Source organism: Budorcas taxicolor, chromosome 10 (genome assembly GCF_023091745.1).
Source record: "Budorcas taxicolor isolate Tak-1 chromosome 10, Takin1.1, whole genome shotgun sequence".
In the NCBI taxonomy this organism is placed as follows: domain Eukaryota; kingdom Metazoa; phylum Chordata; class Mammalia; order Artiodactyla; family Bovidae; genus Budorcas; species Budorcas taxicolor.
In genome coordinates, this window is record NC_068919.1 from 75,305,781 (window position 1) to 75,319,112 (window position 13,332).

The 13,332-nt window shown below is 45.1% G+C and overlaps 1 protein-coding gene across 1 annotated transcript in view; it reads left to right on the top strand.

Moving 5' to 3' along the window:
* Positions 1 to 8,459: 8,459 nt before the first annotated feature.
* The window catches only part of FNTB (farnesyltransferase, CAAX box, beta), a 77,202-nt gene continuing 72,329 nt past the window's right edge, over positions 8,460 to 13,332 (top strand). Inside the window, exon 1 of the mRNA XM_052647017.1 lies at positions 8,460 to 8,668. Within this exon, the coding sequence (XP_052502977.1) occupies positions 8,525 to 8,668 (144 nt within the window). The 5' untranslated portion in view covers positions 8,460 to 8,524. The remainder of the gene's footprint in view (positions 8,669 to 13,332) is intronic.

Below are 13,332 nucleotides of genomic sequence, written 5' to 3' on the forward strand. Positions count from 1 at the left end.
TCCCACAGATGGTCAGGGATGTTTTCAAGGCACTCCCATTGTCCTGTCGTGATTTTCATCCATACCACCATACATGGCCGGTGGAGGGGGGAAGGTTCAGCTCAGCCTGGCCCCCTCTGGGCACTGCAGCTGCCCTCCCATCGATGGATGGGCACTGTAATGGTCAGTACTTCCACAGGCCTCCTTACTGGGACGTTAGTGGCTCTCTGCTTGCTTCTGTTAAGGGAACGGGAAGGAAAATGAAACCTGAGGTAAGTTCCTTGTCCAAGAAGAAACTTCGCTTTGAAGGAAATGGCTTTGCATAGGTTAAGACAGGCAAGGGAGTGCGGCTTCTTAAACAAATCCAGGGAAATGAATGCCCAGGCTCATAAAAAAAATAGAAGAGATTTCATCATACTAGGCTGACCTCAAATTCGGTAGCTTACATTTCTTTTTTAAAAAAGCAGAATCAATAGTGGAATAGTCTAGAAGCCTAAACTAGCTCACCTATTTTCAGAGCTGTCAGAGAGAGATCACTATTGTGTGTGTGTGTGTACACATGGGCATGTGCCCTTGTGCACACACTCTGAGGTGGAAGAGCTGAGATTTGGGGACAATGTTAGCAAAAGTACCACAAAACTGGTCAAGACAACAAAGCTTGCTTTAACCGCGGTCTTTGTAAAGAAAATACTTAATTCTCCCCTTGCTGCAGTCACTCAGTGGGACATTTTGACATCCTCTCCAGGGGAAGTCAGTTTGGACTGGGGCGGTCTTTAGTAGAGCTGGGCGACATCCGAGGAATGGTTGCTGGATATCTCTCCTGCCAAATGCTTCCGAGAATCATTCTCTCAAGTACATTGAACTGATTCTTTTACCAGGGAGACAAGTGCCTTCCGCGCTCCCCACCACCTCCACCCTAGCCACATTGAGCGTGCTCTGTGTTTAAACAGCCAGCAAGGGCACCGCTGTGGGATCTGTTGTAACAGTGGCTGAATTAACTGGAGAAATGAGCCAACAGGCAGCCCGCTGCTGAGACTCAACACAGGTGGACTGTGGGACTCCAGGTTAGCAAAATCCCATGCCTCTTCCAGACTCACATTCGGTTTCCCAACTCTGGGTGAACGTAAGTACTGTGCTCACCTAGCAGAAGGATTTCTGCCTTATCTCAGGATCAGAGGAAACAGACAGACCCCATACCCCCTGATTGTCTCAGTACCGTTTTCTATTCAAATCCTTTTCCTTCTCTGTCTCTGAGAAATAGAAAAAGGAAGAGACTGAAATGACAAGGGAAAAGGGGACAGGGCAAGCTAAGCTGTCAGAGACAAGTGCATATACACCTGAAGCCCCTCTGAGGTTGCCTTGTAGATGGCAGGGGAGGAGGGGCTCTGTGACACTTGGGTAGGGAAGGTAAAATTTTGTGACATTCAACAGATGTAGGAAGAGTTGATCCTGTAGCCATAAGCTGTGTGCTCACTTGTTCAGTCATGTCTGACTCTTAGGCAAGAATACTGGAGAGGGTTGCCATTTCCTGCTCCAGAGGATCTTCCCGACCCAAGGATTGAACCCATGTCTCTGTGTCTCCTGCACTGGCAGGAGGATTCTTTACTACAGCACCACCCAGGGAGCTCGTAGTCATAAACTGCTGTGCTCAGTTGCTCAGTCGTGTCCGACTCCTTTTGACCCCGTGGACTGTAGCCCACCAGGCTCCTCTGTCATGGGGATTCTCCAGGCAAGATTACTGGAGTGGGTTGTCATGCCCTTCTCTAGGGAATCTTCCTGACCCAGGAATTGAACTGGGTTTCCTGCATTGCAGGCAGATTCTTTACCAGCTGAGCTACCAGTCATAAATTAACAAGCTTCCAAAAGGCTGTTTGGAAGGAGTGGTAATATTAATACACATTTGAAAGAAGTCACAATGTTCATCCAGAAACTCATTTTAAATCTATTTTACCATTATCTAGTGGAGTAAAACATGAAGATCTCTTTGTTAATTGAGATTTTTAACTTTCTAAGGAGGGCCTAGAAAGTTAAAAAAAATCTCAATTTTAACAGCCTAGGGAGGGCTGCCCCAGGCATCGACCGACTGCTTGCAGAGAGGGGAAGAGAGGGTGAGTGGAAGGTGGTAAAGGGCCAGACCTGGATGTGGTGGATGTTGATTTTGCCCATGTTCTATTGGCCAGAACTCAATCAGAAGGCTCTGCCTGCATGCATTTGGGGACTGCTGGGCTGTCACTTCGCAGGTGCAATGCCCGCTGTGGAAGGGAAGCAGGGCTTTAGTGAATAGCCAGCATTTCTGTCACATAAAAAGAAGGCTGGGGTGGCTCCCAACCCCGCCTGTGTATCAGCATCACGTGTGGAGCTTTAAAAATGCACGTGTCTGGGACCCAGCCCCAGAGATTCTGATTGGGTAGGTCTGCACGGATGCCCAGGAATATCTGTATTTTTAAAGGCACAGATGGTGTTGAAGGTCTCTTGTTAACTCTGGAGCGTATGTGTCTGGCATTGCCTCTCAACAGTTTTTAAAACCATTTCTCCGATTTCTCAATGTGAACAATGCTAATTGGCTTCCATTCTGTATGTGCTGGTAAAGTAGTTTTCACCATAATAAATCCCAAGTAGGACTAAAAGTCGATACTTTTGTACAGGCTTTCAGTAGTAGAGTCTATGTAATGATTAGTAATATATAATGGTGTTAATTTTGCCTCAATATTTGACACAATGGTGCAGGTATGTATGATTGATGATATACTGATTTCTGAGAAGCTCACAGTTGTTCTCAATGCCACAAAATCATTGTTCAGAAAGCTATTCTTTTTGGAGTGATTTGAAAAACTTCTTTCCCCTCAGTGGTCCCCTTCCAAAATTTCAGAGAGTAGTAGGTGCAAGCATCTGCTGGGGTAGTCTTGTTGCTGCAGATGGAAAATCTAGGATGGAGCAGAGACCAGGGAGAGGTTAGAAGGAACTAGGGGGAGGAGGGCTGACATGGAAAGGTGAATGTAATCATCATCACTGAAGAGAGCAAGTGGCAGCGTGCTGTAAATAGAATAATCCTCTCTTCCCATCCTCTCTTCCTTGTTTTATTGAAATATAATTGGCATGTAACAGTATATTAGTTTTAGGTGCACAGCAAACCAATTAAATATTTGTATATGTTGTACATATGCATGTGTGCTAAGTAGCTTCGGTCGTGTGCAACTCTTTGTGGCCCTATGGACTATAGCCTGCCAGGTTCCTCTGTCCATGGGATTCTCGACCCAAGGATTGAACCCATGTCTCTTGTGTCTCCTGCATCGGCAGGTGTATTCTTTACCATGCTGCTACCAAGGAAGCTCGTAGTCATAAACTGCTGTGCTTAGTTGCTTAGCCATGTCCAACTCTTTGCAACCTCATGGACTGTTGCCCATGGACAGGCTTCTCTGTCCATGGGGATTCTCCAGGCAAGAATACTGGAGTGGGCTGCCATGCCCTCCTCCAGCAGATCTTCCCAACCCAGGAACTGAACCTGGGTCTCCCACACGGCAGGCAGATTCTTTACTGAGTCACCAGGGAAGCCATATGTTGTATGTGCTACAGGAAATAAGAATAAAAACTAGAATTTCACAATTTCCACATTCTAATGTAACTATTTAAAATATTTACCAGAGAATATTTACTCTATTGAAAATATAACTAAACACTTATGTTATATATTAAAAGGCCATCTTCATAGGTTAGAATGAATTATTCCTTTCCTATTTTATTTCACTGAATTCTGTGTGTGTTATGTCCTATTTTATGTCTATATCTATACATTTTATGTTTCTATTTTGTATGTTTATATTTATTTATATTTATACAGGTTCTGTATTTATAGTTAGTGAGCTCTTGAAGGATAAGACTAGTATAATATTATGTTCATTGTCATCATTTTTTACAGTACGTTACACAAATAAGCACGCAAATGTTTATTACAATGACTGGAAATCATTCGAGTCATTGAACTTACTCAGTGCCTATTATGTTCTAGAGAGTAAGCAATGAACAATATAAAAATCCCTGTCCTGAGAGCTTACAGCTTAGTGGGAGGAAGACAAACAGTAAACAAATGCATAAAGTATGGAGTTTGTCAGCTGGTGATATGTGCTCTGGGGAAAAAGAACATAGGAGAGTGGGACAGAGTATTAAAATCTGAGTAAAGAGCAGAAGTGAGAGGGCAGAGCAGGCCAGGTCTACATCTGGGGGTGGAGCGTTGTGTGGGAGGCGGGAGCAAGCACCACCCTCGGAGGCTGGCCCCGGGGTGTACGCAGAACAGCAGGAGGCCAGTGTGGTGGACAGAGTGAGCAGGCAAGTGCAGGAAAAGGCCAAGTTGTGGGGCCTTCTAGGCTAGGATAAGAACCTCGAGGCTGCCTCTGAGATAATCAGATGTCTTCAGATGAAGGGGTCATTTGCTTTCACTGAAGAAGTTCAGTCTGGCTTTTGAGTTTGTATTAAACTGTTGGAGGACAAGAGTGGAAACAGGGAACACAGTTAAGAGATGAGAGTAAGAATCCAAGTGGCAGATGGTGGTGGCTCGGCCCAGGACCTCAGCTGTGGGATTTCTTAAGCAGGGGTTAAATTCTGGATGTATTTTCACTAAGAGTTGTGGGGAATGAGAGGAAGAGAGGCATCAAGGATGGCTCCAAGAGATTTGTAGGAAAGTGGGAGGATGGAGTTACTTACGGTAATTGAGGGGAGAAGGCTGAGGGCACGGGTTTGGAAGAGAAACCAGCAGCTCTGTTGTGAACACGTTTACCTTGCTAAGATGTACGTTAGATATCTAAGTGGAAATGCAAATAGGATGTTAGATACAAACGCGAGTTCAGGAGAGAAATCCAGGTTGGAGATATAAATGAGGGTGTTTCCGATCTACTGGCAGTATTTGCAACACTGAACCTGACTGAGCTCATAGGTGAGTGTAGACAGAAAACTCCAAGGGACTTCAAAGTTACAGCGTGAGGGAGATGAGGAAATAGAAAAGGCTGGTGCTAGACATTGCAAGAAGGTATCTCAAAGAGAATGGAATGATCAACCCCGTCACATGCTGCTAGGAGGTCAGGATGAAAGCTGAGATTGGCCCTTGGATTTAGCAATTAAAAGTTTAATGGGGACTTGACAAGAGCCGGTGGGGAAGCCAGATCGCAATGGGTTCAGGAGACAGTAGGAGGAGAGGAACTGGAGCCACTGGTAGAGAGGGAAGGAGGAATGGGGAGGTAGCTGAAGGACGAGTGGAATCAAGAGGCTTAAAAGTGTCTTTTTCCCACCCCGTGAATGGAGAAGTAGCCTGTTTGTGGGTGATGGCTATGATCAAGTACAGGAACAATTAGATGTCTTAGGAGAGGTAAGGGAGGATGGGCATGAGGGGAGAGGGAGGGTTTGGCCCTAGGTAAGAGCTGGGTAACCCTTTCATCTGAGGAGGGCCAGGGACAGGGAAGGCAGAATAGGAGACTGCAGATGCTGGTAGAGAAGTCATTGTGGGGGAGAAAATTAATTACCTAGCAGGATAATAGATGAGTTCTTTCCAAAATATGTATGACAACATAGATTTGCAAGATATTAAAAGAAACAATTCATGCTGACATATGGGCTTCTGTGAGTAATGCAGTGAGAGCAGTTTTAAAGCTTTCTCTGGAAGCTACTCTAGGAGAAGGCAACGGCACCCCATTCCAGTACTCTTGCCTGGAAAATCCCATGGACAGAGGAGGCTGGTAGGCTGCAGTCCATGGGGTCACTGTGAGTCGGATACGACTGAGTGGCTTTACTTTCACTCTTCACTTTCATGCATTGGAGAAGGAAATGGCAACCCACTCCAGTGTTCTTCCCTGGAGAATCCCAGGGACAGGGGAGCCTGGTGGGCTGCCATCTATGGGGTCGCACAGAGTCGGACACAGACTGAAGCGACTTAGCAGCAGCAGCAGCAGCAGCTGGAATCTACTCTAGGGGCAGAAGCGCCCTCTAGTGGTTCATCCGGACCATTAATCTTTTTTCTTATTGCTCAAGATAGAAATATTAATACAAAATAGCACTATCCACATCTTATTTTTTAAAGAAACAATTACAATTCAGTTTAATTTAGAAGAATGTCATACATTTGAGTTAAATAAACCCAAACCATCTGTAGTCCAAGCTGGAGGGGCTATTATCATTGCTAAGACTTTCTCCTATAAATATATCATTTTCTGCCATACTGCCAATATTTATGTACATTGTGCTTCTTGAACAAACCATTTTTATTAAACTCAGAGGAAAGATGACTTGTAGGCCATCACTGATCCAAGGCTGAAAAGTCTTCTCAATCCCATGTAGAGTATAAACTCCTTGTATTTTCCATTCCTTGTTTCACTTGATTTTGTTGCCACTGGGTTCCCTCTGCCTAGGACTGTCCTCCCACCCTCATCATTTGCTCATGATCTTCCAGACTACCTTCAGTCTCCCCTGCCATATAGTCTCACCCTATCCTGTGCTTTTTTCTCCCTCATGCCATTTCCCCCAACTGCAATAATAGTCAGTTCTGTAAGATTGTTTAATGTCTGTTTCTTCTGGTAAATCTTGAGACCCATAAGGGCTGAGCACGTGTGTGGCTTATTCACCACTGTCTCCTCAGCACTTAGTTCACTGAGCAGCACATCAAGACACTATCCTGCAGGAGGCTCTTGCTTCCTCCCTATTAACCTGGTTCAGATCCCACTGTGGAGGAGACTGCATTCAGAAATAGATTTCTATTTCTTGAATACAATTTGCAATTGCTTTAGGTGCACTTGCAACAGATGTTATAATTTGTTACAGAATTGTTCCAGTTACTCTTTCAGTAGCTCAATTTAAATTTTTAGGTAGCAAAACAACTCTTTACAAAGATGGTGGAGTTCTTAGATTTGACCCAGACCTTAACAGATCATTTTTTCCAAAACAGAAACAAAAGGCAATAAGATGCCAATCCAGAGGAAAGAATAGAGACCGTGTCATGTCATACAGCTATATCCATGACTCTAACTCACACAGACCTACTTATTCCCAGATTTAGAATTATTCTGGAACCTCCAGGACTTCACTCAACAACAGCACTTCTAAAATGGACATGGTGATAGTGTTTACCTACCTTGGGCCTCTGGACCATTCCGGCCTCATCTTTAGACACTGAGAACAGGGGGATGGCTGGTTGTGAAATATCATACCACGGTTTCCTGGGTCCTAGACATGTGACTTGGAATTGAGTGGGAACAGAGTAAAATCCTCTGAGCTGGAAATGGATCTTGTGTCCAGGTTTATCTGGAAAGTCTGTTACCATCTTGTCATCTCAAACCCCCAAGCCCCCACCCCTACTCTAAATAATTTAACCTCTTGGTATTATAATTTTGGAGTAGTCTTTTTGTTGTGGGTCCCTGAAAGAGGGTCTCTTCTATCGCTTGCCCAAAGGTAGCAGAGTTTTCCTAAAATCACTACTTGAACATTTAATGGAGACGTATATGATGATTAACCCCACTTAAGAGGAATTTTATTCGGAACACCTTCAGATTAAATATCAGATTGAATACAAACACACGTGAGCATATTTATTGCATGTTCTCTCAAACTTGCTGTTCCTTTCTCTTGTGAGGTTCTTCTTGATGTTGTTCACGTGGATGGCTCCTTGTCATCTCTCAAGTCTCATTCTCCATGTCACTTACCTGGAGAGGCTTGGCCAGACCAGCCAGTCTAATTAGTCCCCTCCTCCTTTATTTTCACAGATCCTGTTGTTTTCCTTCATACAATTTATCACAAGTCTTCATGTATTTATTGTGTTCATTCACTTAATTCTGTCAATTCTACCAGATTGTAGGATTCCCACGGGCAAGGACCTTATTTGCTTCGCTCACTTTTGTATTCCTGGCACCTCGCACGGGTGCCCTGACATAAGTAGGTACTTCATTTAAAACTGCTAAATGAATGAGTGAATATTTCTTGGTTGTTTCACTTATACTTGTTCCTTCTACTGCGTTTTCGTTTCTGCTACTGCACTGTAACCCCAATGAGATAGGAGAAAATTATAGTGCCCCTTTCCTCCATCACTAAGTGCGGAGATGGCGATGCCTTTGTGGAGAAGCTACTTGCTGGCTTCTCCTGGGCGGCTGTCATGTTCCCAAAGGTGAACAATAATTCTATTCGTAATAGCATGATTGAGACAGGAGAGCTGTCAGAAATGCTTTAAGAGTTACACTCATTGGGCTCTTGGGCACTCGCAACTGCAAACTACTGACATAACAATTAAGTGAGAATGAGCAGAATGTTGAAAAGAGGGGTGTGTGTGAAATGAAATTCGGACGTACACATTCTTCCCTGCCGCTAGGAAACTGAGCCTCTTGCAGCAAACCCTCTGTCCAGTTGGGGGCGGCAGCATCCCACTCCCTGAAGATGTGTAGGTGGCAGGAGCAATTCGCGTTCAGAATCTTTTGACTCTACCCGCTCACCGTAGCGCCTTAGCCCGCTCGAGTTTCAATGCGCGTTGTGGCTTGCCGAAGCTGAGCCCTATACACCGCCTGCTGCTTTCCGGATCATGGCTTCTCCGAGTTCCTTCACCTATTGTTGCCCTCCATCTTCCTCCCCTGTCTGGTCAGAGCCGCTGTACAGTCTGAGGCCAGAGCACGCGCGGGAGCGGTTGCAGGACGACTCGGTGGAAACAGTCACGTCCATAGAACAGGTGAGGTGGCTTGACTGGGCGAGGCGCCCGCGCGCGGGCTTCTGGGAGCGGGAGTCCGGTCTTCAGGGCTGCTGGGGCGCGGAACTCACCTGGGAACTACAGCTCCCAGGGTGCACCGCGGCGCTTCCCCTTTGGGAAGCTCCGGGCGCCCAGGCTTGGGCTGGGGGAGTGGAGGTTTTTTGGCCCAGGTTGGGGAGGGGTCGATGTCAAAGCTGGAGCGAGAGAACAGTACCTAAGCCTTGGGGAGCAGAGAGGATTTTGTTCCGTACCTGGAGGACTGAAGCAGCCCAAGCGGATTTACAGCCCACTCCTTTCTGCCTGACATTGGGAGGTTCTCTGATGGAGAGTTCACTTTCTACAGCCTGATTGTAGTTGTGGGACAAAGAAGGGGAAGAGAATTGGCCAGACTGTGGTCATGCCGTTCTGTTGTAGGAAGGGGGAACCTTTGTAGGGCATGATAGTGGGCTTTTGCCTAACACTCGGAAATGAATTGTCTAAGGAGATACGTGTGCTGACAGAGCAAGAGATTTTACTGAGAAAGGGGTGCCTGGGTGGAGAGCAGCAGGGTAAAGGAACCCAGGGGAACTGGTCTGCCACGTGTGGCTCACAGTTTCAGGTTTTATGGTATTGGGATTAATTACTAGGTTGTCTCTGGCCAATCATGTTGCTTGGTTCATAGCCTAACTCAGGGTCCTTTTTTGGCATGCATCTCTCAGCCAAGATGGATTCCAGGGAGAAAGACTCTGGGAGGTTGGTCTTCTCTATCGTTGAGCCCCTCCTGAATTCTCCTGGTTAGTTTTTGTCTGAAGCACCACGTTGCTTATGGGGACCTCTTGTTGGCCAAGTTGGGTGATTTTGGTCAACACTTACCTAACTCCCCTGAGACACTTCATACTCAACATACTTATTGGGAATTGGGGCAGAGGTTTCTTTCTTCTGTACTTTCTGTTGGCAGTGGGCACCTTCTTATCTGCTGCTGCTGCTGCTAAGTCGCTTCAGTCGTGTCCAACTCTGTGTGACCCCATAGACAGCAGCCCACCAGGCTCCCCCATCCCTGGGATTCTCCAGGCAGGAACACTGGAGTGGGTTGCCATTTCCTTCTAGAGTAGAAATCTCTCTCCACCTGATCTAAATCTAGGCATTCTGTGTCTAAAACTGACTTCCACCCTTATAGTAACAATTTGGCCTGAAACTGTTGGACTCTGTCAGAGATAAACCTTGTAAGCAGATGAAACAGAGAGGGGCTAAACAGGAGGCCTAATAGGATGTTCATTGCGGGGCTTGGGGGAGAGGGGGGGAGAAAGGCAACATTTGGGGTGAGGGCTGCAGAGTGTGTGACTTTCTTCTGATTGGTAGGTGGTGAGGTATGGTGCTCCAGGAATCTTGGGCTCAGCCTGAAGTTACCATCCTCCACTTGGGGGGTGGGCTGGGGTGTGTGTGTGTGTGTGTCTGTGTCTGTGTCTGTGTGTGTGTGTCTAATTGTGTGTGTGTCTAATTGTGTGTGTGTCTAATTGTGTGTGTGTGTGTCTTTGTGTGTGTCTGTGTCTGTGTGTGTATGTGTCTGTGTGTGTTGTGAGGGAGGGGGGGCAGTTTGTCATTAGAACTCAAAGATACAGTAATGCATGCTTCTGGAGTAGGAACCAAGACTCTGCCCCAAGGCTGTCCCACCACTTGGCTGTTCCTCCCCTGTTTTTGCATCCTTTCCCTTCCCTGATTAGCAGCTGTTTGAATCTGCCCTTTGGAACTCAGTGAAGGTCAAGGAGGCTGAATGAAACCTATAACCTACAGACAGGAAACAGAGAAAGGATTTGTACTCTGTGGGAGCCCCACAGATTCCTGCTCAGTGTCAGTCCCTTCTTTGATACTTCTCAGTCTTTCAGGGAATGGGACAACAATAGCAGTGGCAAATTCCTGTTGAAATGGGGCCTAGTCTTGTCTCAGTTTAGGGACTAGACACTGAATTGGAAATGTTTCTGAGTTCCAGGTACTGGATCTGAGTCCCTTATTATTAAGATCTCAATCCTTTGTTCCACCATTTTGGTGTAACAGACTTAATTAGAAGTAATTAGAGGAGTGAAACCTGGAATAGGCAAAATAAATCTCATTCCCTGAGGTATTTAGAAGAATAAGCTTGAAAGCCTTTCTGAACCTCGCACCTTTGGGAGACTTGAAACCAGTTGTCTAATTGCACCTAAGTAAGTTTTAACTTCTGATGTAGCATTGACGTAACAGGAGCTATTGGCCACTACACATATATTTCTTCTTTTTGTTAATATCTGATGTAAAGCACTTTCATTTTTTAGTTACAAGAGGATACCTTGAAACCATATTGTTGCAGCTACCAGTCACCAGCGGACATTGTTTTGAGAAATGCCAGTGACATCCCATGGCTGACACAGCTCAGAAAACTCAAGTTCTCAGCAGTACTTCGCCTTGTCTGAAATCACGTCCATAATGCCTCCTAATATTAATAACCTTAAGTGTCTCAACCACAGCGACTCCATTTTGACTTTCAGTTTCATTTTTCTCCTTAATTGGCCAAAGCAGGTGTCTCTCATAGAAATTTTAGTGTTATCTAGGTATGAGATGATGTAAGAATTTGGGCTCATAAAATCTCTTGAAACTATAACCATCTGAAGGCTTGTTCTGTCAGTTTTTCCAGCGCACAGAGCACCTCATCCTTGATCTCCACACTGAACTCCTTTCGGGAATGTGTTGAAGGTCAGTGGCCACAGTGCCCAGTGATCTCATTGTTGCAGAGGCAGATGGCAAGTGCCAATTTTCAGTTGGCAGGGCCCCTTCCGGGTCATAAATTTGACCATAGTTTGGGGGGCATTTCATGACCATTTTGTCCCACAGTGCTTGGACTGCTCATTTCCAGGTCTGGTGAAGGTTTCACTGATGGACTAGGCCCTATTAACAGCGGCCAAAAGTCTCTAGACCACCTTAGTCTCTTATGGTCCAGGAAAATATTCCTTCCTGTTGCTCCTTCCTATATCTAAAGTTATGCTTTTATAATCATTGATCTCACGTGGAACTATGTATCATTGTATCAGAGGCTCAGCCACATATTTGGAAATGCAAGAAACAACAGTTTTGTAAAACAGGCAATATAGAAAAAAATAGTACAGCTAGCAGAATTAGTAAGGTCACAAATTAAAATTTAAGTCAAGAACTTCTATTAGGTGCAGCCCAGTATATCCCAGGTCATCTGATTTAATCTGCTTTGTATCAGTCTTTATCTTCAAGGGAAATTATATATTGGCATTGTCCATAAAGCACCCAGCCCGATTTCCTAGTATTACTAGTCTGGTTATCCCTAGTGGTTTTGTGGTGTGTTGTGTGCATGCTCAGTCATGTCCAACTCTTTGCAACCCTATGGACTATAGCCCGCCGGGCTCCTCTGTCTATGAAATTTTCCAAGCAAGAATACTGGAGTGGGTTGCCATTTCCTATTCCAGGGCATCTTCCTGACCCAGGGATCGAACCCACGTCTCCCTTGTTTCCTTCACTGGCAGGCAGATTTTTTACCACTGCACCACCTCGGAAACCTTTAATTGTTACCAAAATAAGGGAGCCTTTACATTTAAATGACCATATGCTAACCTTCTGGTTGCAGATCATGGAACATCTTATCATCATCCAAAGATAGATTACTGAGTTAAGCTTCAGAAACAAAGTGTGTCTTTTTAATAATTCAATTAAACTTTGCAGCAATGTAACATAACAGCAAGGAATTATCTGATAAGTGAATCTTAGTGAATATAGGCCTCAATAAACAGAATTTAGTATCTAGTGAAACATTTTTTTCTCTAAAATCACCCTCATTTTTATCAAATATGCTGCTGCTGCTGCTAAGTCGCTTCAGTCATGTCCGACTCTGTGTGACCCCATTGACGGCAGCCCACCAGGCTCCCCCATCCCTGGGATTCTCCAGGCAAGAACACTGGAGTGGATTGCCAGTTCCTTCTCCAATGCATGAAAGTGAAAAGTGAAAGTGAAGTCGCTCAGTCGTGTCCAACTCTTAGCGACCCCATGGACTGCAGCCCACCAGGCTCCTCCATCCATGGGATTTTCCAGGCAAGAGTACTGGAGTGGGGTGCCATTGCCTTCTCCGTTTATCAAATATAGCCAAATCAAAATTAATTTGTCCTCAAATTAAATCTGATTCATTGATAAAAGTCCTCCTGAGGCCAGGAAGGCCACACTGAGGGCTTTTGTCACAGATTTTGCCTTGTAGATTTAAGTGAATTCCTCCCTTTTTGAGGTTCACAGAATACCTTGAGATTCCTGCACCTGTTAGGAGGTGGCCTTCCTAATTTATCTGATGAAGTTGCTAGGAACCTAAGAGTTTCCAGTCTCCAGAGAGCTCAGGTAGAGAGAAAAGAGAAAATTTTAATTCTGCTTATAAAGGTATAATTTACGAATTTGCTGTAAGTCATAATTAGTTTGAAGGGGTTTCTTATTTTTTAATTAATTTTTTTGATTGTGGTAGGTCTTATTTGCTGTGGCTTGTGGTCCCTAGAGCACAGGCTCAGTAGTTGTGGCACGTGGGCTTTAGTTGCCCAAGGCATGTAGAATCCTCTCGGACAAGGGACGGAACCTGTGTCCCCTGCATTGGCAGGCGGATTCTTATCCACTGTACCACCAGGGAAGTCTGAGAG